The sequence below is a fragment of the Lacerta agilis genome, chromosome 17, assembly GCF_009819535.1.
Source record: "Lacerta agilis isolate rLacAgi1 chromosome 17, rLacAgi1.pri, whole genome shotgun sequence".
Taxonomy (NCBI): domain Eukaryota; kingdom Metazoa; phylum Chordata; class Lepidosauria; order Squamata; family Lacertidae; genus Lacerta; species Lacerta agilis.
In genome coordinates, this window is record NC_046328.1 from 25,887,758 (window position 1) to 25,913,985 (window position 26,228).

Below are 26,228 nucleotides of genomic sequence, written 5' to 3' on the forward strand. Positions count from 1 at the left end.
CCGCCCACCCCCCAATTCCAGCCCCCACTCCTTGCACACAATACACAAGGGGGCGGAAGTCAGAATCAGTACCCAGGCATGGACTGCTCCATCCATCCATCCATGCGCACACATGCATCCACACAAATGCGCATCCACACTGCTTACTGAAAGCAAATAGGCAGACTGCATTTCCTCGGGGGGGGGGGCGCACCCTCTTTCCATCTCAGGGGACAGGAAAGCTGAGCAGCTGGGCAAACTCCTCCTGGCTCTCTCCCTCTCACCCCCACCCACAGGCCCACCTTGTCCCCCTTTTCCTTTTTCCTCTACTTTTGTTCCAGGAAGTCACAACGTCAAGAGCAAGTCAAAGTCACCGCAGTGCCAGGCACCAAATCTTATCTTCCTGGTGCAGACACTGCCTCTTGTCGCACGCAGAAGTGCTGGAAGGCACAGGGACAGCCAGCCAAGCACACGTATACACACACACACACACACACACACTTGAGCTGGCAACACACACCACAAGGAGGACTCAGTGACAAAAGCACACAAACACCAAAAAACAACAACACCCCAGCCTGCCTCATTGGTGCACACAGCAAATCGGTCAGCAGCATGATCCCATGGGAATGGAGTGATCAGGACTGTCACCTGGGAGAAGTTTGGGGTACAGTGCTTAATTTCTACAGCCAAGAGGTAGCATGCCCACCCCCACTGCAAAAGCCCTTTCAAGCAAGAATGGGGTCTAAATGCCATCAGAGACAATGGCAAGTAGGATGTGGGTGGGGATAATCCAGCTCAAGTTGAATTATTCATTTTGGCCTGTAGAACATAACAAATCATGGACATTTAGTAAGCCAGAAAACAACAGGCAGGAATAACAAGAGTGCCTCTAAGCATGTACAGAGTGTGGTTCCCCTTTACCTTCATACAGACGAGAAGCAATTACGGTCTTCAGATAGAGAGAAGTGACCCCTAGGACCCACTGGCAGGTGAATAAATGGGGTGGGGGAACGCGCGCAGAGAGGGCTGGGAAATTAAGCCTTATGGATAACATCAAGGGAGTTGGAGATATTTAGCTTGAAGAAGAATCATAGAATGGAGTCATAGAACTGTAGAGTTTGGAAGACAGCCAGAGGCTTATCTAGTCCAGTGTTTCCCACCCGGGGGCCATATGGGCCCCTGGGGGAACCCTGGATATTCTAAGGGGGCCACAGGTGAAAATCGCATAAATGGGGGGGGGCACAGCATGAGGCCAGGGGGCTACAGAGGGAAGTGAGAAGTGAAAGAAAAACAAATCATTTTTAAAATCCTGATCGGCTAGCTATCTGCTTGGCCAATCACAAGCGGGAAAGGGAGCAGCCTAGCACTCCTTTTTGCCACATGCGTTTTCTTGGAGCAGTCCTGGTTTATTTCCAGCAAGAGAGGGCAATCGCTGAGGCTCCCGTTTTGACCAGTAGTGCTGGGCCTGGTGGGCCTGACTCTGCAAGGTGCAATCTACCCCAGTGCCTAGCGGATCAGGGCCTTTAGATGTCAATGAGGGGCATAGGGCCCGTCAGCAGTGTCACCCTGGCTCTGCAAGGCATGGGGTGAAATCTAACCCAGCGCCTAGCCAAGCGGGGTCATCTGGTGCTACTGACTCGCATCTAGTAAATAACTAAGAGTCTACTCGGAAGAAAGCCACAGTAAGTTCAGTGGGCTATAGTGTTTTATCTAGGCAGCCAGAACTCCTCAGGATGACAAGATATTTTTGCACCAGGTCAGTGAGGACCACTTGTTTTTTTAAAATTCTCCCATACATACAGAACTCCCTGTGCGCCTTTTGGGTTGTATCAGTAGGTTTCCCCTCTGTGTCAAATAACTGGGGTCAAATAAGTGTTTACTTTTTATAATACATGGAAGATGTCCCTCAGGGGGTTCTGGACTCTCCTTCCTTGGAGATTTCTATGGAGCCTGGATGGCCATCTGTCATGGATGCTTTAGCTGAGTTTCTCACATTGCAAGGAGTTGCACTAGAAATATGACCCTTGGGGTCCCTTCCAGCTCTGTGATTCTATGTTTTTCTGCTTCCACAATATTTCAATATGTTCCTATCATTTTATGTAGTTGTATTTTGTATAATGTATAAAAATTATAAATAAAGCATGTTCTGTTTACAAACAAAACACTTAAATCGCTACCTTTCTACTGATAGGATAGGGAGAGAGGCATGGGCATAGGCAGGATTTTTGTGTGGGAGGGCAGGCTTTTGTTACGGGGGGGCAGAACCTCAGATTTGTTAAAATAATTGTTGATTTTTACTTATTTGGGGGGGGCAGCTGCCCCCTTGCCCCCCCTTGGCTACACCCATAGGGGGCCACAGGAAAGAAACAAGGTCAGAAGGGGGCCACAGTGAGAAAAAGGTTGGGAAACACTGATCTAGTCTAACCCCCTTCAAAGCAGGAATTTCCACACTGGTCCACCATCCTATATGAAACCATCCTGGACCCTGCTTTGCTTAGCTTTGCAAACGTGCTAGCAGTTTTATGCTGCACCACCAGGAGTGGTCAGACCCTGCCTGGAGTCCTGTGTCCAGTTCTGGGCACCACAGCTAAAGAAGGATATTGAACAGCCGGAAGGTGTGCAGAGAAGGCCAACCAAGATGATCAAGGGCTCCGAAACCAGGCCTTATGAGGAATGGTTGAGGGAGCTAGGGATGTTTGGCCTAGAGAAGAGGAGACTGAGATGTGACATGAGTGCCATCTTCAAATATATGAAGGGCTGCCGCATGGAAGACGGAGCAAGCCTTTTTACTGCTGCTCCGGAGGGGAGGAACCGAACCAACGGATTCAAATGACAAGGAAGGATATTCCGGCTAAACATTACAATGTGCTTTCTGACAGTAAGAGTCATTCGACAGTGAAGCAGACTCCCTCGGAAGGGGGTAGACTCTCCTTCACTGGAGGCCTTCAAACAGATGTTGGATGGCCATTTGTCAGGGATTCACAGCTAGATTCCTGCATTGGAGAGGGTTGGACTAGATGACCATGGGGGGTCCCTTCCAACTCCACAATTCTACGATTCTATGACCCATTATGCCCACCGCTGCCATGTCTGGACCCAGCTCCTGATTAAAAATTGCTCTGTCTGGGTGAACAAGGGAGCCGGCAGGTTCCTTGGCGAGAGGAGTCAAGATGCCACCCCCAAGACAAGGGAGGAAGGCGCAGTCTAGGAGATAAGCGGCGGGTGATGGAGTGCCAGACGCCGCCGTCGGCGGGTTTAATCTCAGGTCCCCTGCTCCAGGCAGCACGGAGGGTCATTTTTCTTGGAGATGGATGCTGGGCGCTGGCAGCAGCCATCTCTGCTCGGAGAGGCAAACAAGAGGCCTTGCTGGAAGCCATGCGAAACCAGCAGCCTCTGGCCTCTCCGGAAATGCTCCTGCTAGCCATGAAGGCCCCATTGCCCTTCCAGAGCTGCAGAGAGAACACAGGACTGCTGGTCCGCAAAGCTGAAAACGGGTTGTGGGGCATCCTTCCAAAAGCTGCAGAGGCAGGGCAGCCCAGCAAAGAGGCAAAGTTGCTTCAGGGCAGGAGACTCAAGACAGACGAGAGGGGCAGTAGATCCGACCCCTGAAGAACATGCCACTTGCTGCCTCTTGCCCTTCCTCCACTGCCTGCCTGCCCCCCTCCAGCCTCCTTTTACACACACCCTGGCAGGCACATGGCAGAGGGCGTGCACACAGCACAGGTGGAGGCAGGGGAGGAAGCAGCATTTTCTGCCTTGCCTCTGGCGTCAAAACATGCTGAGCAGGCAGGTATCTGGCATCCCCACCTTGTGCCAAATTCCTGAGAAACACCCACCTCTTCCATCCACTCTTACAAGCCAGGCTGCAAATGGCAAGTTTCTCCCCAGCCCAACTGTTTGGGGGGCAGGGGCAGAAACCAAGATTGTGGTTGTGAGGCACATGAGGACAGGTGGATGGGAAAACGGGGGACCTTTTCTTTTATTTGGGGAAGAATCCGGTGTGCTCTGCATGCAGAAAGCCCCAGGATCAGTCCCCAGTAGCATCTCCAGGTGGAGCTAAGAAAGAAAGAGCACAGAGTGTGGCTGCCCGTGGACCACTTGTTCTCAAGCAGACTTCTGTGGTCATTCTGAGTGCCCAGCCCAGAAGGGGATGATGCAGCACAGAGGACCCTTCTGGAAGTGGCTGTTTTCCTGGAGGGCAGGAGGCTCTCCTCTGGAAATGGGAAGCAGGGGCCATCCCAAAGACTGCCTCTAAATCACCCCATCCCTGTGAGCCGATGAAGAGGAGTGGGGAGTGTCCCATAGTGAGCTGAAACCAGCTATCAGTGCTGGAGTCAGATGCAGGTCAGCAACTCAGGGAGCAGATATCTGTTGTCAAAGAAGTTAACTGTCTTTATTCAAGGAAACAAACATACAACTCGGCCTAGCGGTCTCCGCAACACTCCCCAATAGGTCTTGCCCCTATGGAGCAGTTGCCAGGACTGAATGTCCCTGCCTTCCACCCTTCCTAAGGCTCCTCCTCTCCCAGATGTTTCCCAAGCAGTCTCAAATTGTGTCTGTGCACCTCTGAACTCTGTTCTGCTGTTTTCATTACTCTGTGAGTTTTCGGAGAAGTGGGTGGAGGGGAGCTTGTTGTAGCAGGAGAGGGAGACTCCCCAGATTCTTGAGCAGCCTCTTGACTCCCCCATCCTCTGCTTCAGCCTCAGAGTCTGAGCTGCTCCCTGTCACCGGCTCTTCCTGCTCACTAAACCCTATTGTCCCTTTGGCACCCAGCCCCTGCTCCCAATCTTCTCCCTCTGATCTCTGCTCGGTGTCCCACCACCAATCCCCTGGCTCTGACTCTTCCTCCTCTGGGGTTTCCCTTGGGGGTTCCCCGGCTGGTGTCTGAACAGTCCCTGGCACCAGCACCTTGATGGAGCAGAGGACTCAGGAGCAGTCAACCCTTTTCTATGTGTGCATAGTGCAGAGAGAGATGTTGTACCACTTACACACATCGCCATAAGGAAGGAAATACATCAACAAAGAAGAGGAGGTGGTCAGAGATTTGCAGAAAGTTTACATGTGCTAATGTATAGATGCAATTTTAGAAATAAAGACTATAATTTACCGGTAAATTGGAATACAGCACATCTCACTGTAATGGAGGAATTTAAAACTGTGACCAGGTGAGTACTGTGTCCAGGTGGTCCTTTCAAGGATTTAGATATAAACCAGGGGTAGGCAACCTAAGGCCCATGGGCCGGATGTGGCCCAATCACCTTCTAAATCCAGCCCACGGACGGTCCGGGAATCAACGTGTTTTTACATGAGTATTGAAAATGCATCTCTGGGTTATTTGTGGGGCCTGCCTGGTGTTTTTCCATGAGTAGAATGTGTGCTTTTATTTGTGGGTTATTTGTGGGGAATAGGAATTTGTTCGTTCCCCCCCCCAAAAAAAAAATACTCTGCCCCCCCCACAAGGTCTGAGGAACAGTGGACCGGCCCACGGCTGAAAAAGGTTGCTGACCCCTGATATAGACAGTCCTTCAAAAAGAGGACTCTGAAAGGAAAAGCAGTCAAGGGGCACTTGTAGACCTGTTTACCGAACATTTTTTCAACACATAATGAAACCTGATAGATGGTTTATAATAAAGTCAAGAAGGTTTGGGGCAAATACTTAGGGCATGTGGGAGCTGCAGCAAAATGTTGAAGTGTGAAGTTCTCTGGCCATCAGCTCCACCCCATACCACTGCCACCTTTCCTACCCCCTCAGCAATCAGTCCGAATCTTTATATTTTTTATCGTGAAACACTCAAAACATGGTTAAAATGTAATAACCACCTGTCACAATTCCACAGCATTGCAAAATGCTAATTAATATTTTTATGACATTATGTAACATGTAATAAAAGAGGCAAACCCCTGCCCTGTATAATTCAGCCCCCACCCCCACCCCTGTCACCGCCCCCTTATTATCTGGCACATTCTTCCTCCGCTTTCATTGCTCCGGATCCTGATAGCTGTCAGCCAGGTGGGACTCAGCCCATCCCTTTTTGCACAAGAAGATTCCCACACCCAGAGGGGCAGCTCAGCCACCCAGGCAACAGCAACTGTACTCTGCAATTCTATGATTCCATGATATCCACAGAAATCGTTTCGACAATTTGTAAAAGTGGTTTTATTGGATTTACAGTCCATTGAGATTACCTGTTTTTAGAACAGGCTCTTTTTTTCTTTTTTTGGTTCGGTCCTGTTTTAATCTTGTGCAATGCTTTGATGGCTTCATGTTATGAAGCGACCAACCTAGAAGTCTGTGTAACCATGAGAGAAACAGAAACACACACACACACACACACACACACACACACACACACACACACACACCAGGCCTCCAGATACTCTGCTATATGTTTCTGCTGAGGGACATCAACTCAGAGTAGACTGCATGCGTCTACTCAATTTATCCAACAATCAATTTACCCCACAGACATTCCCTACCAATCAAGTCCAAAGCAGCCTTCAGATCAAGAAATGCATGCTTTCATACTGTTAATACCCTTATGAAACAACTGAGAAATTGCAAAACATTTATCAACTGCTGGATCTCTTTCCTGAAACCCTATTTGCTCCTGGGATGCTATATTTGTCTCATCATCCCAATCCCCCAAACCTCTGCAGCAGATGTTCCACAAACAACTTGCTTACAATTCCTTCTTCATTCCACCCTTCGGACAACTGTCTTGTGCAGCCAACCCTTCAGACCACCACCTCAGAAGCTTCAGAAACTCTGGAGGGATTCCCTGTGCCAGAGATGGCCTGTCCTCTTTTACCACCTGAGGTGAAATGGGAAGGTGCTTGCCCTGAATCCTGCATGCCCCCTCCCCTTGCAGCCCTCACTGAAGCTTCGCCTACTGGGGTTGCGCAGCTATGGCTTCTTGGTTCCAGTGAGATCTTGCGAGAGCCCCGCAATTAGCCAAACGTTTTGGAAACTCTCTACCTCCGTTGCTGCATGTGTCAGATCTGCCCCAAACTGCGCATCAGACAGCTTTACATTTCCCTGCTGCAATTATTTATATTTATTTATGTAGCAAAGTTTATATACCATTTACCAGAACAAAAGACCTCTAAGCCTTTTAACAAGAGCTTATATCCTGTCCTTATTTCTGGGAAGTTTTCCCACATCTTGAGAAAAAAAAATACCCTTGATTTCTTCCTCAAAACCCTCCCAACCTTCTCTATCAAACCACGGCTTATTCCATTTTCTCCTTCCTGGAAACCCTGACTTACTCACCTGCCTTGATCTTAATAATTCAGAATTGTTTTGTTCAAAGCAGAATCTCTTCAGGATCCGTGCATGTGATGACTGTGGGTACTTACAGCCAACAATTACTTCTGGGTTAAACAAAAAAACCCAAACCTAATTCAACTGCAGGCAACCACCAAACCCTCTTTTGTGACACCGCTCCTATGTTTTCTCCAAGGTAGATACCTGGGCATCTGCTGCACACACACACGCTCCACAATTTTAAAGAGAAAGGTTGATGGCCAATTTCTGGTACCGGTAGGACTTGAAGTGGCCACACGATCCATCATACCTGCTTCTTCGTTGGTGGGGGAGCAAAAAAAAAAAGCACAATCTCCCCTCCTCATCCCCCCTCGTACAACAAGTCAACATAAAGACATCAGAAGAACTTGCTGGATCAGGCCAAAGGGGGCCCATGCAGTCTAGCATCTTGTTCTCACAATGGCCAACCAGATGCCTGTGAAAAACTGGCCAAAACAAATACAATACCTTGTTACGCAGATGCAATAGTTACAACATATAGAGCGCAACAGGCTGAGTGGTAATGTTTGTAACCAATTTCTTTACTGGTTACCGTATTTTTCGCTCCATAGGGCTCACCGGACCATAGGGCGAACCTCGTTTTTAGAGGAGGAAACAAAAAAATAATAATTCTGGTTTTCCCTCCTCTAAAAGCCCTGTTTTTTTGAGGATCAGCTAAAAGTTTTGCAGCTTTTTTTGCAAAGGGAAAAGCCCTGTTTTTTTAGGATCAGCTAAAAGTTTTGCAGCTTTTTTGCAAAGGGAAAAGCCCTGGGTTTTTTTAGGATCAGCTAAAAGTTTTGCAGCTTTTTTTGCAAAGGGAAAAGCCCTGGTTTTTTGAGGATCAGCTAAAAGTTTTGCAGCTTTTTTTGCAAAGGGAAAAACCCTGTTTTTTTGAGGATCAGCTAAACGTTTTGCAGCTTTTTTTGCAAAGGGGGAAAAGCAAAGAGGAAAAGCCCCATTTTTATGGGGAAACAAACAACCTCCCTCTGCAACACATTCAACAATGGAGGCCTGGGAAAGAGGGCGGGGCTGAAAGGGAGCCGGGGACTCTTATCTCTCCCCCGATCTCTTGCTGATCAGCTGCTGAACAGGGTCCTTTCAACACCCCCTTTTCCCTTTGCAAAATAAAAAAGCATGATCCTCTTTTGGCCCCTGGGCAATTCAGCTCCAGGGACCACCATTCGCTCCATAAGACGCACAGATATTTCCCCTTACTTTTTAGAAGGAAAAAAGTGCGTCTTATGGAGCGAAAAATACGGTACTTCCTATCATACAAATCAAGTCCAGGATGTACACCATAAACAATCTTCCTTTCTTCATTAATATAATAGTTTATATTTATATTGTATAGAACTATTAATAGCTGAGGAAGCCCTTCAGGGCGAAACAAGGAAATGTCCAGAAGCCTTGTTCTACCCTCTACCCTACCCAGCTGCCTGTGTCTGCTGCCTATGCTAAACAACCACATCAGCTGTATTGTCCGTGAAATTCCGGGGAACTTTCCTTAACCACATTCGAGGATTGTGTAACATATGAACTAAAACAAGAATGTATGAAGAAAGGAAGAAATATACCTGCATTGGATTTAATTAAATAGGTTATATACCTTGCTTAAGGATTGTTGATGGTGTACATCCTGGACTTGATTCGTATGACGGGAAGTAACCAGTAAATAAATTTGTTACAAACATTACTACTTAGCCTGTTGCACTCTACATGTGCAAAACCGGCCAGCAGGACCCAAGCACAAGAGCCCTCTCCCCTGCTGTGGTTTGCAGCAACTGGTATTTTAGAAGCATTGCTGCCTCTGGCTGCAAGGGGAGAGCATAGCCTTCCTGGCTAGTAGCCATCGACTGCCCTCTCCTCCATGAATTTGTCCAATTGGCTCTTTGACAGCTATTCAAGTTGGGCGGCCATCACTGCCTCCTGCAAGAGCAAGCTCCACGGCTAACTATATACAGTTACAATATGTAAAAATCAGCTTTACTTAATAAACCGCTCAGAGCTTCGCCGGCATCTCATCCCCTCACTGAGAGGGTCCCTCCCTCTCTTTCTCTCCCAATTCTTGCACGGGAATCTCCTGCAGGTAACAATGGACCCAACCGGTCCCAAAAATAATCTCAACTTTGGGCCTTGTGGTCAACGGAGGGTGATGAAGTCGGATGTACAATAAAACTGTAATTTCATAGAATCATAGACTTGGAAGGGACCCTGAGGACCATCTCATCCAACCCCCTGCAATGCAGGAATATGCAGCTGTCCCATACGGGGATCAAACCTGCAACCTTGGCGTTATCAGCACCATGCTCTAACCCAGGGGTCAGCAAAAAATTTTTAGCAGTGGGATGGTCCACTGTCCCTCAGACCTTGTGGTGGACCAGAGAAGCGGCACCCGGCGGGGCTGGAATAAGAGGCAAGGGGGGCAAGTAGTCCTCGCCCCACCCCCCAGCTCCAGCCCCAGCACTTACCTTCCCAGGAGCTGCCACCACCACCACCACCACTGCTGCTTCTCGTGGGTAGTCCACCCCCTCTCTGACCCACAGGAGCACCAGGATGGCGATGGCGACAGGAGGAAGAGGCCACACCACGAAGCCGGAACCCACTGCGAAGCCAAGACTCCTGGCAATGGCAACGGGAGGAAGAGGCCTAGCGGTGGGGGCTCTGCCAGCGACGGCAGGAAGAGGCCGAGTGGCGGCGGCTCTACCAATCAAACGCTGCGCCTGGTTTACCTCAGCGTGGCCCAGGGACGTCTTTGCCAATCAAATGCCGCTGAGGTAAACCGCCGCCGCTCAACCTCTTCCTCCCGTCACCATCGTCAGGAGTCTCGGCTTCGCAACAGGTTCCGGCTTCATGACGCGGACCGAATTTATGAGCCTGGGGGGCCGCACCCAGCCTCCGGGCCTTAGTTTGCTGACCCCTGCTCTAACCAACTGCGGTCTTAACTGTCCAAGGGACATATTGCTATCCACTTTCCAAACCTGCAATATTTTTGCCCTTATTGATGTGGAAACTTAGTAAGTCTAATCCACCACTGGGGTCTCTTGTTTTTCTTTGATGCTGCTGGCACCAAAAAAAAGTAATATATCCAGGAAAATCAATATTATCTAGAGCCCAAGTTTCTTGCAATAGGATCAGTTCAAACTCCCTTAGGAACTTCCCCTATCACTTCATCCACCCAGCTCTGCTCCATGACGCAGGCTCTTAATCTTATCCTCACTTAACCTACCCTGTGATAAGGAAAACTCATCCACCCCCAAAGGCATCCGCTCCAACCCATCCATGCTATAGCAATGGCCCCACTCGACTCCTCGCAATTCTTCCATTCTGTTCTTTAACTTATTTCTGCTTACACCTGCTCAGCATCAGTCACTATAAAAGGGGACTCTGCACACCTGATCCAGAATGGGCATTTAACCCTATTCATCATTTCTGTTCTTGACAAGGAAGTGATCCAAGAGAGCCTAGTTCATTAGGAGTTTAGCTATCTGAAGATCTGCCATTCCTCAGGGCTTGGGTATTAACAAAGTAGGTGGAAGTTCCCAGGATACAGAATCATTGGGCATCCCCCAAATCTATTACTACCCTAACAGAGATTGACCTACCTCTTGATATTGAACACTGGATGATTGACTTGATGGATGCCTTCGTGAGGGCAGCTACCAAAACTAGGAGTTTATTCTCTAGTGTTGATAATCTATACAAAAGTGTTTTTAGTTCAAAAATGTAGAAGAAGTAGGCATAATACATCAATATTATGGCCATGGCCTTGGACATTATATATGTCTGGTATGTCCCATGTAGGACCTTAAGGTCCTCAAGTGATAATCTTTTGGAGGTCCCGAGCAACAAAGACGTTAGGTTGGCCTCAACTAGGGCCAGGGCCTTCTCAATATTGGCCCCGACTTGGTGGAACAGCCTATCACGGGAGACCAGGGCCCTGCGGGATTTGGCATCTTTCCGCAGGGCCTGCAAGACGGAGCTGTTCCACCTGGCCTTTGGGTTGGTTTCTGTTTAATATTTATGCTTCATCTTTTATTGGTGGGTTATTTTGAAATTGAGACCTGCAGTTTTAATTGAATTTTAAATTTGTATTTTAATCTGTTATTTTAAATTGATCGTTTTTATGTTTTTTGTTGTGATTTTAATTGATGTTAGCCGCCCTGAGCCCGGTTCTCTGGCTGGGAAGGGCGGGGTATAAATAAAATTATTATTATTATTATTATTATTATTATTATTATTATTATTATTATTATATCTGAGAGATAGTGTGGTGTAGTGGTTAGAGTTTTGGAGTAGGACTTGGGAGACGAGTTCAAATCCCCACTCAGCCATGAAGCTCACTGGGTGACCCTAAGTCAGTCACTGCCTTTGCAGCTTAACCTACCTACCAGGGTTGTTGTGGGATTAAATTAGGAGGGAGAGAACCATGTCCAGCACCTTGAGCTCCTTGGAGAGAAGAGATGGGATATAAATGCAATTAATAACAATATATGTGTTTGTGTGTTTTGGACCTACCCTTTTGTCTTGACTGTAGTTTGTTTTAACTGATTTTAATATCTTATTTTTAAATCATTGTAACCTGCCCTGTTGCGACCTCATGGGGGGCGGTCAGGTAAGAAATCCGGTAAGTATAGCAACCAGAAACATCTGAACCTTAGCCCAACCTGAAACGGAACCTGCGATAGACTTTGGAGAGCCCAGAGAACAGCTGAATTATCCCAGCAGATTTAATCCTCTGGGAACTCACTTTCTGGCTTTTCTCAGAGGAGGTCCCCAAAGAGGAGAATCCCTTCACATTTCAAAAAGGACTCTTTATAGAATCATCCAATACTCAAGATGGAATAGCCCCATATTTATATAATGTGTGTCTTCCCTCTGAAAAATAGAACTTTGATGTTTGGAAGGATAAATAACATCTCTTTACCAGAGCTCTTTATTTCAGTAAGATTTGTTTTACTTTTGAGTATACCAAGAAGGTCGCTTAGATGCTAAGCAGCCAAACACCTTGAGCACCAATGGGGGATTCCCTTAAAAGCAATGGGGCTGCTAGGCCAATGAGTGGTCATGGGCAAGGGGGCAGCTAAGTTGTTCTGGTTTTCTCCCCGTCTCCCTCCCTTGCAAAGCTTCTGTGGACACTTAAGCACTGCAGTTTTATGAAGAGCATCCAACTACACTGAGAAGTGTCTTGACTTTTTCTTTGTATAAACGGCATATCTTATAAACCCCAGAGTGGGTCCTGCTGGATCAGGCTGAAGGCCCGTCTAAGCCAAGCATCCTGTTCTCCCCAACCAACCAAAGACACCTACAGTATTTTTAAACCTAAACAAAAAACAGGAAGGCAAAACCTCCCTCCTGCTCTCAAACCTAGACACACATATCCTACAGTTCCAATAATACACAAGTGTTGAAGCTAGAAAAGAATACTGAAACCACCCGCTGTTTATTCTCCCAATCCCCCCTCCCCTGTTCACAAAAATAACTGCAAATGATCAAGTTAAAAATAGATACTGTAGAAATATACTCACACACTCTGTCCACCATTACTCTCTATGAATGAATGAATAAATAACCCCAGCTGCTCAAACCAGCAACCACGCCCACCTGGGTCCAGCAAGAAAGAATGTGCATGGAGGAGTGGGCGTGGCTTTCAAGGAAGCAAGCTCTGAGCATGCCCAGAGTACATTTCAAGGCAGCCCTTTTGCCTTGGATTAAGAGAGGCTGAGAGGTGCAGAGACCTGATTGGCCCCAAAACAGGAAAGGGACAGAAAGGTTTTACCAGCTTCTCTGTGTTCAAACAGAAGTGTAAGATGTCGTAAGATAGGAAAGAGTGTGTGGATTTGAGATTTTTGTTTTGTTTTGGCCAGAGCCCACTTAGAAGGTAGTAGCCCTAAACCACTCTGGGAGCTATCAGTTAACTGCCTCCACCTGCTAAGGCTTCTCAAACTCATGCAACTACTTCAGGTCATCTATTACAATTTTAATTTCTTTTCTTTGGCTGGTTTCAGTGTCTCGTGTTGATGCATTTAGGATTGTAGCCTATTCTAGCTACTACTCACAGAAGACCCATTGACGCTGATGGACATGATGAACTTCGGTTCATTCATTTCAACGGCCCAACTCTTGAGTAGAAGCAGTGCTTTTTTTCCTTTAAAAAACATTTAGGGGCACTCTCATTTTCCTACTCATATTGAAATACTGCCCGCAATGAGGCTAAACTTAAATTCACAAAATGTTTAGGGGTATGCATGACCCTGCGTCCCCCCAGAAAGAAGCACTGAGTAGAAATGAATTGGTTACAGCCTCTAGTTTGTATTATTTTATTCAGATAGTTTCAACAATGCAACCAAGTTCTTAAGCTTATCCTCTCTCCAAGTTAATTTGCAGTGAATCTACTGGGCAGTTCTAGCAGTTAATAAAGTTCTGAAAAGAGGGAACCCCCTGACCGTGGCGTCTCAAGTGAAGAATTTTCAATATATGACACGGAGAGGGAGGAAACATCAGCAGAACACAGAAAATCAACAGTGATTACTTATGGAAATATGACATGAGTCTACCTGTGGTCTAACATTTAAAAAAGCAACTATCATTTTCAACTATCATGAAGATGGCAGTCTTCTGGACTGTGGACAGGTTTAGATTAAGAGCATGAGAAGCGTCTGACACACGGTTGGTTAGAATGAAATTGCATAAAATGAACTGAAAATATCAACTGGTAAAACACACATTAGAATACAGTTGGGGAGGGGAAAACCTATTAAAACAGAATTATTACATTTTTCTGATAACATATGGGACCCCAACCCCTCATAAACACTTTGAGCATTGGGATTATGAAACGCCAGTCACTAGCTGGGACCCACCCTGAGTGAACACATGGCTTCAACTCACAGAGCAGGTGGATACTCTAGTAGGTAGAGGTGACTTGCCCAGTCCCCCAGACACATTCCGAGCCCTCTGTTCTGTTTGTGCTATTTCTGCAGAGTCCTCCTCCACCCCTGCCAGCTTAGGTTTTTGTTCTATTTTCTTGTTCATACTTCTGCAGACCATTGGCTTCCTCCAGCACTTGGGTGCCTCACTGGTACCATTATGGGTACCTGGACTTTGGAAATAGAGGGAATTGTCAGAGGCAAATTCAGGAGAGTGCAACTGGTTTCCCCGCACTTGGCACTGAGCCGAGAGGCCGTCACAGGGGGTGTGATGTAGAATGCAATGGGGTTAGACAGACCATTTATCTGCCTGGGGGTGGCTGTCCTGACACCTCTGTGCCTCTGCTCGTCTAGTGTGTCTTATGTTCCACCCCCCCGCCCCCGCCTGCCCCAAAACACGCCACTTCTACATCAAATGTGCCATCTCTTCTGCAAAAGAGGCTCTTGATCTGTCTCACAGTGAGCATAAAGGCTACCAACTTGCACAATGGAAAAGGGCTGCATTCAAATGAGCAGACCCATTTTCTGCCTCCAAGGGAAAACAAGCTGCAGCCCGGCAGGGCTTAGGTTAAGATCTCAGCTTCACAAAAGGGAAGACACATTCCCAGCTGCTGCTGCTTCTTCATCATCATCTTCTTGGTCTTCGTCATCTTCTTTTGGAGTTGGCAGGTGGTGGGCTCTGTGGCAGTTACGTTGCTTTAGCACTGCTGCCCACAATTGATGCAGCCAGATTAAAAAGAATCTGGACTGAAGGAAAGTGTAATTACCCTCCAGCATGCTTCAAGGATAAAATTATGTAACAGAACAGAATTAAGGAACCAGAAAAAAAGAAAGCCTGATTCAGAACTTTCCTTTTGAACAATCTTGGCACAACCAAGACATGGTGGGAAGCAGGCAGACAAGCACTTTGACCAGCGAGAGCCTGCCCAAGTTTGGGCATTGCACTACCAAGCGAGCACTGTGTGCTTCTGCAGGATATCTGGGCACTGCACTACAAAGGGGGCACTGTGTGCTGTTGCAGGTTTCTGAGCAATGCGCCTGACTTGCTGGCTCTCACTTCTTCCCATGATCACCGAACCTTCCAGCTATCCATGTGGCAAATGCCAGATCTGATGACCAGCTGCACTCCTCAGGGAGTCATTTAGCCAGAGCGGTGAGCCTCTTTACAGTGTGGGATTGCATTGTATCGGTTTCTGATTGTCTAGCCGCTCTTGGAGGAGGTGGTGGTGGTGATGCTAATAATGGCGGACTGAGATACGGAGGAGATTTGTCTGTTTTAGTACAGGGGGCATCAGAAGTGGGAAGTGCCATTTCTCAGAACAGAAGGCAGCCCTGTGAGCAGCGCCTGGATCAACCAGCCTGGGTGCTATTTTTGGAATTCCTGCCCTGAGGCTCATGTGAACGATTTCCTGCACATCGGTGCCACTGGAGGGTTCCTTCTGGATGCAAATGGCAGCTCTGAAGGGAGAGGAGGAGGGAGGGCAATTTTCTTTGGGACCCTAGCAGGGTGGGAAGGATTTATCTCCCTACCCACTTACTCCTCTGTGGTCCTGCCACATTTAGTTTGGCCCACAGTGAGTGAATTTAATTTACTGGCAGCCAAGCAGAAACTCTCTTTTGTGGGAACGTACCAAATCTCCCAGACTCTTGGGGTGAGACTTTCCACACATCTCCTTCCCTAAGAATCACCCCAAAAGCATTTGCACCACACATGGAGTCTCCCACAAACAGGGGGGTTCAAAAGAGGCAGCTTTGGAGGTCAAGAGCAGCACTTCTAAGTGGCTCTGGAAAGAAATTAGCCCATGCCTTCTTGTCCTCGTTAACAATCTAGCCACCACATTCTGCCGAAGTTTCCAAGCCACCTTCAAGGGCAATCCCAGAAACAACGCCTTGCCGTAATCTAACCTGAATGCTACCAGAGTGCAGACAACCAGAGCAAGGTTATCCTCACCCAGCTAGGGTTGCAAATGAGCTACCAGCTGAAGCTGCCCTTCATGCCACAGAAACCTCTTGTGCCTTCAGTGAAAGTACTGGATTCGAGAGTGCCATCCAAGCCGTACACCTGCTCCATCAAGGGGAGTCCAGAGCAGGATGCATCACACTCATCTGTATGGAGGAGACACCCACTAAGAGTGTCTCCATCTTATCTGGACAGAGCTTCAGTTTGTTGGCTCGCATCCAGTCCATTACCAGGCACTGATCGAGCACATTCAGCGCCACACCTGCCTGAGCTGCAAAGGAGAAGCAGAGCTGCATGTCAACAGCATATTGATGACAGAATACTCCAGAGTTCCTTACTCCGTGGGTTTATGTAAATGTCAGGCAGCATGGGGAATAAGATCAAACCCTGAGGAACCCTACTCTGAGACTCCACAGGGCCAAACCATGTCTCCCAAGCACCCATTTCTGGAGACAACTGTGCAAATACAAGTGGGACCAAAAGATGCATGCCACGTCTAAGATTAACCACACATGCCATGCAAGTCTATGCAAGTCTACTCTGAATCAAGCCACAGTGAAACTTTTTTGGGGGCAGAACCCCCTGTGCTCCCTGTTGCCCAACACAACAACTTCGTGGGAAGGTCAACGCTACAAATGAATATGCATAAGAGCAGCCTGACTTCTGGATCCAGCCAAAGGAGGCCCATCTCGTCAAATCTCCTGTTCTCACTGTGACCAACCGGATGCCCCAATGGAAAGCCCAGCACACCACAACAGCAACATTCTTGCTGCTTATGATTCCCAACAACTGCTATTTAGAGTATACTGAGTACGGACTCCACATGAAATTCTCCTTTTTCACACACTGGGTCAGCATCTTTGTCAAACCATCCACTGTGACCTCACAGTCTCATTCCTGGTCAGTCACTGCTAGTGCAGGTCCCATGAGAATCTTGTTGGTGGCAAGGGAAAAAACAGGCATAAAAAGAAGAATTCCCTGGATGCCAAGATCCAGGTTTGGGGCAAGTACTCTTTGGTGAGAGAACACCAGCAGAGATTTAAAACCACAAAATATGCAGCAAAGGAAAGCGTGGAAATATAGGCTGATAGATCTTTAAAATATGCCCTTCATCAAACAGTAGAGTTGGAAGGGACCTCAGGCTTATCTAGTCCAACCCCCTGCAATGCAGGATTCTCAACTAAATCATCCATGACAGATGGCCATCCAGTCTCTGCTTACAAACCTCCAAGGAAGGAGAGTCTACAACTTCTTGTGGGAGTTTCCTCCACTGTCAAACAGCTCTTACTGTCAAAAAGTTATTCCTGGTGTTTAGCTGGAATCTCCTTTCTTGCAACTTAAAGCTGTTCGTTCGAGTTCTACACTCCAGAGCAGGAGAAAACAAGGTTGCTCCATCTTTCATATGACAGCCCTTTAGATATTTGAAGATGACTAGCATATCTCCTCTTTTCCAAGCTAAACATACCCAGCTCCCTCAACCATTCCTAATAAGGCTTGGTTTCCAGACATTTGATCATCTTGGTCACCCTTGTGAGTTCCAAAACTTCCCTCCTCCCTTAGAATAGAAAGAGACCACATATTTGGTACGTTAAAAATGGTTCACTTACAAACTCTCCAAATGTCAGAATCATATGCTTTCCCAGGCAGCATTCAGGAAAAAGGTGCACAGGCAGTAAAACTTGGCTAGGTTACTGTGGTGAAAGTTCCTAAACTATTGGTATAGGAAAGAGAGCCAGGCACTTTCTTGATTGTCAGGGATTATGGGAGTGGTGTGATATATAGTTACTGGCTCACATGAGTGTGCATGAAAAGGTTACCTGTACCCTGAGCTCAAGTTACCGTAGATGGGATTTAGCAGGCTTATAGCAGCATTTGCTTCCTCCCTCTTTCTCTGCTTCCTACAAGAAACTGCAGCCAAGCATGGCTCCCAGGTGCAAGGGAAACCATGTGAATAGAAAATCTTTCTAAAATGAGATTTTTACAAAGACTGTGTGATTCTTTTATAAGGAAACCAAGTTCTTTCTTTTAAAGTCATTTGAGAACTTTTTTTATTCTTTATTTTACTGCCAAAAGCAGAGGCTTATCTGCTGTAATTTCTGAAACTCTGTGAGTAAAATCTTCATTTATTTGCAAAGCCGAGTTTCTGTGATTTGTTCCAGACAAATTATTTTTGTAGGGAACATTTGTTTAAAGGTGGATGAAGGCAGATGTAAATCTAACCAGGTTTTAATGGGCTTGGAGCAATCATCATTGTGCTAAACTTACAATGGGATAGTAAGAATCTCTCTTCCAAACCTCTGTCTCCAACAGGGGAAACCCAGCAGGTCTCCTGATACCATTGGACTAACCTATCCCAACATCAATGGCCATCGGCTAGGTTGGCTGGGGATTATGGGAGCTGGAATCCAGCAATGCCTGGAGGGTCGCACAGATGTTCCCCTGTCCCTGCTCTATGGAGTTGGAAATTAAATATGAACATCACAAGGAGGGTTTGCCCCAGCTGAAGTAGAGGGCATATTTCTGCACTTGTCAGCCCAGCCCACAGCCTCTGGTTGGGAATGTTGTAGTGGAGCATCATAAGTGTGCATGGTGTTTTCAGAGAGTACCAGTCCCTGTCCCACAAGGAACTTACAAATTTGACAAAGAGGAGGCAAGAGGAGGGGAGAGGAGGCACGTGGGGGAGAGAAACAATGGATCCAGGTGCTTCTGTTGCATGAGCTTAAGCCAACCTTCCCCCCAACCTGCTACCATTCCAGCTGCTTTGGACTGCAACTCCCATCAGGCCTTGCAGACAACACAGCCGTGCTCCCAGCTAGCTGTGCTGCTTGGTGCTGATGGGAGTTGTGGTCCAAAACAGCCAGCTTTAACTAAGTTACAGACTGAGTTGCAGCTGGGTATGGGAATCATTCCTTTAGCATGATGCAATGCAGCATACCCCGATTTTGGCACATCTAATTCAGATCTGGGGTGGGGGTGGGGGGTTGGAGACTGACATTCCCAGATCTCCCACTTTAGTTTCTTAGCACACAACAGAAAGGGATGGAAATGTTATCAAAGGGTAGAGGAGTACCATGTTTCTGGAAGCTGAATGCACACACCCGACAAGGAGGAGAACAGCTGGGATGCGCACAGTTGCCGTTTGAAATTCAAGGATAGAAAGCACCTAAGTGGAACTTCCATATCAAGAGAAAATGAGACCAAGTAGACTCAGGATGTCCCAGAGAAAAGCACCTCTCCTACCCCAGCTCTGCCAAATGCCTTCACACAGATGCCTCCCCCAACCTACGAAAAAGCTTCTGCTGCCTCAGAGCAGGTCTCCCCTCCCAAATACTAGAAACAAAAAGAAAATGGTCTATGTAACTCTTCCCCACACCCCCAGCCAGCAGCCCCATACAAGGAGAGCCCTGCCCATTACACTTTATGGAGCACAGATCAGATCATAACAGGATTGCCAAACAGTACCCACCCCAATGCCACAAAACAAACATTTGTTTGGATCTCACAGCAACCATCTGATCAACACACAGCAATTCCCCTTCTCACCCCACCCCAAAATCCCCCTCTAAGCAGAGCATTAAGCATCAGAATGGCAAGGAGAGGCGCCTACTCACCTTCCAACGTTAGCTCTTCTGTGGGGATCCAGCAAGGCAGGCAGAGAGGAAGAAAAAGGAGAAAGAGAGAGTCAGGAGCAAGCAAAGAAAAGACCCAGCAACAGAACGACAGGCCAGCATCTCACGGTAGACCTATACTCAGGCTGGAATCCTGGAGAGCCACTGCTGCCAGTCAGCGAAGGCAATACTGAGCTATATACTGTTTGTCAATGTTTATGAATGCTCATTTACTGCTATTTTGTTCACTTCTTGTGAGATAAAGAGATCCGGCTGCAATTCCTTCGCTCCAGAGGAATCGCCAGCCTCATCCTCATCACAGAATCACAAAGCATCCCATCCAGCCAAGTCATATTCTAAAGCGTTGTTGTGCTTTTATTTTTTGTTTCTATTTTCTGAATTTTAGGGGGGGGGGGTTAGCACAATGCTGTATTATTGGCATGTTTTGCTTCTGTTGTTAGCATTTGTTGCCTTGAGAAGAGTTTGTCAAGAAAGGCAGCCTATAATTAGTAGAAAGAAAGAAAGAAAGGGGATGAGGTTTTGGATTCCCTGCTTGGAATTCTGCAGAAATGAGCCGTATTTTAGGTGAGAGGAGAGAAGCCTCATCCCCAATGCACTGGCAAGAGACACCAGGTCCAAAAAGCATACCCAAAAGGCTGTTGCGAGGAGGAGATGAAACAGTTCTCTTATGAAGAAGCCAACCAACAAATTCACAGAGGACAACAGCTAGCAATGGCTGACTAGTCATGGTGGCCACTTCCAGGATAAGAGGCATAGGAACCGAGGAACCAGGAACTGAGTCAGGCTATTGGTCATCAAGCCCGGTACTGTGCACACGGATGGGCAATGGTTTTCTGAAAGGTCTCAGGCAAGAGATATTCCCAGTTCTCCCAGCAGATGCCGTCAGTGATTGAACCTAAGGCTTTCAGCATGCAGAGGTCGGGCTCTCGTGCTCATGGCCTCCTTGTGGGCTTCCTGGAGGCATCTGGCTGGATCCCATAAGGGGTGGGAATCCTGGAACAGAGAGGCCCCCTTTGCCTGGCAAGACCCTCCGGCCAACTGCCCTACTAGTCCGGGTCTCTTTTTTCCCCTCCTCTGCAAATCACTGTGCCCCCTGCCCTCCGCCGCTCACATTCTGCATACAAAGCCTGAGCTCCACCACTCAGCTACAGCACACGGCCCTGCAATGGATTTTAATTATTTATTATGGGGGTTGATATCCCACCCATCAAATAGATTTCCCCAAGGCAGTTTGCAATAAATCAAAGTCCAATTGCTAAAAGCATTTAAAAGCATACAAAAAAAAACACTACAGAGGAAAATCAGCAGCCATTGTAAGTGTTTTTTCTATATATATATATATATATATATATATATATATATATATATATATATATATATTACAGTGATAAAACAGTGTAGATTATAAAGTCTGGCAGATAACAAAGACCTTTGCCTGGCATTGCCACCATGAGAGCGTCAAGGGGAGAGCATTGCTCAAGCAGGAGCCACAGTGAAGAAGGCCCTTTTTCCAGGTTAACCAGGGTAGAGAAGATGGTCTCTGATGAAGACCTGAATAGCAGGAATGGGGAACCTCTGGCCCTCCAGATATTGCTGGACTAGGTCTCCCAGCATGCCTAGATGCTGGCTATGCCAGCTGAGGCTGACGTAAGAATATAAGAAGAGCCCTGTTGCTGGATCAGGCCAGTGGCCCATCGAGTCCAGCATCCTGTTGTCCTCACAGTGGCAAACCAGACACTTCATTGGAAAACCAGCAAGCAAGATTTGAGCACAACAGCCTTCTCCCCTCCTTTGTTTTTCCAACTACTGGCATTCAGAGAAGAATAGGCATCCTGACTAATAGCCACCAATTGCCCTATCCTCCATGAATCATAAGAACCTAAGAAGAGCTGGCTGGATGAGGCCAATGACCCACCTAGTCCAGCATCAGCCACCATCTTAGGTACATAGCAAAGAGGACAGGCTTAAGAACATAAGGGCAAGAGAGCAGCTTGCTGGATCAGGCCAAAGGGGGCCCATGCAGCCCAGCATCCTGTTTTCCTTGTGGCTACCCAGATGCCAGTGGAAAACTGGCAACAGGATCCAAGCAGCAGAGCACTCTCTCCTCCTGCGGTTTGCAGCAACAGGCATCAGTAACATTTCTGCCTCTGACTAGTGGCAGAGCAGAGCAGAGCCATCATGGCCAGTAGCCATCAATGGTCCTCTCCTCCATAACAATATTTGAGTCCAACAACATACAGAGGGCCCCATCCTTGTCACAAAAGGTTAGGGTAACAAGGATGTCCATTGGACAGCATTTTGACCAAGGCTCCAAGGGTCAGCGAACAGGATGGATCTATTTGCCAAGACCAAGATGCATTTGGAGGGCCACAGGTTCCCCATCATTGTCTTAAGAGCATGGACACGCACCTGCGGAGACAGGTGATCACAGAATCATAGAATTTCAGGCATGGGTAGGAACCCAGGATCAACTAGTCCAACCCCCCCCCATCAAATTATCAAGCCATGAAGGGCCCTAAATGACCAACCTAGTGTTCTGAACTAGTCCCAGGAACAGAAGAGAAGGCGATGCAGGTGGCGAAGCACCAGCGCAATATGATCCTGACACAGAGTCGTAGTTAGCAATTCCAGCTGCCAAACCATCTTCAAAGGCAGCCCTGTCTACAATGAAATGCAGTAGTCTAATCTGGTGGTTACCAAAACATAGATAACTGCGACTAGGCTAAACCACTCCTGTGCCAGAGCTTAAAACCTTGGAAGCTCAGAAACTGCTTTATGATGTGGAAAGAGACTCAAGCTCCCCCCTAACAGCTGTTGGTTCTGTCTCTGCGCATATGCGCAAGGTACCCAGAGCACTAGGACAGCTGCTGGATGGGGGGCACTTTGAGAGACAGGCAAGAAGTTTCACTCCACCCAGGCTGCACTTGCATGGAAAAGGGGCCATTTACTGCCACCAGCTTTGGGGGAGCAGCAGATTGCATCAGAATGGCAATACTGGCATTTCCACCTGGGGTAGGGGGTGGAATTCCAAAATCAGCAAAAGGAAACTCAAAGAGGTGGAGAGGAAACTCCACCCCTCCTCACCCCTTACACTACACTAGTGACAAAACCAACCCCTAAAATAATGAATGTAAATAATGAATGCAAGACAACAAACAATGTGGCAGTAATTAGCACAGATCTGGGTGAAAACTCTGAGCTCTTGCCATCTGCAGAGAAATATACCCACCCACCCAACAACAGGCTCATGCGTCAGGCCCAGGCAGAGACTCGGCAAGGGGCAGGCAGGGGCAGGGGACCAGAAGAAGGGCCCAGCTGGGACATCAGGAGCAGCCACAGTTAGAGGCAGGACGCTCAGAGGCCTTGATCCAAGCCTGGGTTAAGCTTCCCTTTCTTTCTGGGTGTGGTGGGTTCTGCTTACCCTGTTTGGGGGACAGGGACACTGCTCAGTGGTTGGGCATGCAGAAGGGACCAGCTGCAATGCTTTGCTACTGATGCAAATGAAAAGCGGTATTGGGTTCTTCCTTTTTTTAAAAAAAAGGCACAAATAAAATAAATAAGCTCTGCAAATTAAATAGCTGATTTTTTTTTTCAAAAACAAAAACTGACCAGGAAAAAAAAGGTTTTAGAAATGGCTGCTTGGGTGAATTTGACCCTCGCTGCCGAACAGGGCTTTGTCACCCCCCAGCAGGGTGGGAAGAAGATTGGCAGGACATGCCCATGGAGGGAAAGCAACAGCCTTGAGACCTCTGTTTAAAATCCAGCCTTTGACTTACGATGGAAGAGCAACGACTGGACGATGCTAGCTGCCACCCCCTAAATATGGAAACAGTTGCAATCTCTGGCCATGGAGAGGGAGCTCTGACACATGCAAAGTCAAAAGTATTGCCCCCTTACCGCTCCCCACTGCTGCCTTCTTCCCAGGAATGCAGATGGAACCAAGTAGCTTTGGGAGTTTGAGCCTGCAACAACTGTGGCCAGGAGGCCAGAGGAAGGAGAAGACAGAGCTTGGAATTTAGAATGGGGAGGGCATCTTGTGACCCTCCAGAAATAAGATGGATAGATAGATAGATAGATAGATAGATAGATAGATAGATAGATAGATAGATAGATTGATTTATGGGGTTCCAACTTGAATAAAATATTGGGGGAGAGCCAGGTAAGCCCCATACCGCATAATCGATCACATGACATGATGCACGCACACCATTTGAATGGCAATGCCCATCAAATATTTTATTGGGGGGCTGAAGCCCCCTTGGCCCCTAGGAGTTGGTTCCTATGTTTATTCATATCCCACCTTTTGCTGGACTCCAGCTCCCACCAGCCTCAGCAACCAATATAGTCCCCATGGTCAGGCATGATGAAAATTGTATTTGAATGCCAGCTTCTCTGGCTGGAGCATTCCTTCCGCATGGCCCCTGCCCATGGGTTCCCTATCCCGCTCTTGTTTGCTTCATGCCAGTAGCCACCCTCATGCTTCCAGAACTGGTTTGCATCACTACAAGAGTCCCCAAGTCAGGAGGGGGTCAGTCAAGGAGGTCCAGGACAACTCAGTCTTTGCTCAGTTTTTTTTTTTAAAGTTATAATCAAGTGATTCATAAAAACATAAGAAGGGCTGCTGGATCAGGCCAACAGCCCAACTACTCCAGCATCCTGTTCTCACCAGATGCCTGCAGGAAACCCACTAGCAGGACCCAAGTGCAAGAGGCTGCCTCCCCCGCTGCCATTTCCAGAAACTGGTATTCGGGAGCATTGCTGCCTCCAACTGTGGTCAAGCAGAGCCTTCAGGGTTAGTAGCCATCAGTAGCCCTCCACTCCCTCTGCACAAATTTGCCTCATTCTCTTTTACAGCCATCCAAGTTGGTGCCTCTTGTGGAAGGGAGTTCCATAGTTTAACCATACACTGTGTGAAGATGTTCTCCGCCCCGCCCCCCGAATCTTCCAACATTCAGCTTTGTTGCATGTCCACAAGTTCCAGTGTTATGAGAGAGGGAGGAAAACTTTTCTCTGCCCACTTTCTCCATGCATGGTTCAACTAAGTTATGCTCAAAGCAGGCCCACTGAAATCAATGGACCTGTCTTAGTCATGTTCATTCATTTCAATGAGTCTACTCTGAGTAGGAGTAACACTGGATACAACCGCCAGTCTGCTTTTAAATCGGGGGGGGGGGGGAATCATTGAAAAACAAACGGAACAGATTTCTAAGGCAACATCGTTTTGGTTTTTCAAATGGCCTTTCTTTAATTAGCGCTGTCACACACTTTCATTTAAACACCATTGCGCGAAGATATAAAATATAGCCTAGAAAGTGTTCAGCGCTAATTAAAAGATTGACTAAAAGAAGGAAACAGAAAATGATGCCCAGAGGAGAAGACGCAGCAAAGGCGTCCCGAAAAAACAACAGGTCCACCTGCCCCAAACGTCAGAGGACAAGTCTGAACCTCTTTGGAAAGAAGAGCAAATTGCCCAGAGAGCCATTCAGACTTGCAGGCTTACTGGCGGGGGGGGGGGGACGACCCGATTTTCTGCACGTTGGAATGGTGGAAGAGCCACAGGGAAACGGAAGAGAGCAATACAATGGCAGTCATGTGGATGACCCACAACCATGAAGCAAAAGAACACAATAAGAGCCTTGCTGGATCAAGCCAATGACCCCATCTAGTCCAGCATCCTGTTCTCACAGTGGCCAACCAGATGCCCCAATGGGAAGCCAGTAAGAGCACAAGAGCCCTTTCCCCTCCTGTGGTTTCCACAAATGGCATTAGAAGCATGGCTGCCTTGAGCTGTGGAAGTACAGTATAGCCATCATGGCTAGTAGCCATCAATAACTAACTCCTCCATGGACCATGGCATTTCCCCCAACTTAAATGCCTGGTGTGGAAGTGCCCAAAGTCTCAGTGGGAATGCAAAACTGCCTTTATTTTGCACAATTTACTCCTGATGCAGAATTAGACCTTTCCTGCATGGCAGACTTTGGGGTTTCCCTCCTCACTTCCACCACAGTCCCCCCCCCCAAGCACAGACAATGCCCCAGTCACACCTCGGGGGCAATCAGAGAAGACACAGGGATGCCACGTGGCCCCTTTGAGAGGGCAGCTTCCAAAGGCCGCCCTGGTTCATGGGGAGATGCAGACACCCACACACATACACCCACAAGCTTTGCATGCAGAAGATCCTCCCAGGTTCTATCCTGGCATGGGGAAGGGCACCTGTTTTACAGGCAGAAGGTTCCAGTTTCAATTCTAACAGTGTCTCCAGATAGAGCTGGGAGATAGCTTTGTCTGAAACCCTGGAAAGCCACTGCCAATCAGTCTAGAGACAATAGTGAGCTCCATGGACCCAATGGCCAGACTCACTATAAGGCAGCATCCTATGGTCCTATCTCCAGATGATGCTGAGAAGGACCCGTCTGACTCTGAGAAAC

The 26,228-nt window shown here is 47.5% G+C and overlaps 1 protein-coding gene across 30 annotated transcripts in view; it reads right to left on the reverse strand.

The window, feature by feature from the left end:
• NRXN2 (neurexin 2) overlaps positions 1 to 26,228 on the reverse strand; it is a 285,739-nt gene that overhangs the window by 248,354 nt on the left and 11,157 nt on the right. For 22 of the 30 annotated variants that reach the window (XM_033136171.1, XM_033136166.1, XM_033136160.1 and 19 more), the window contains exon 2: positions 19,783 to 19,800. The exons of the other annotated variants lie outside the window; for them this stretch is intronic. In XM_033136171.1, the coding sequence (XP_032992062.1) occupies positions 19,783 to 19,800 (18 nt within the window). The remainder of the gene's footprint in view (positions 1 to 19,782; positions 19,801 to 26,228) is intronic. 30 annotated transcript variants of the gene reach the window in all.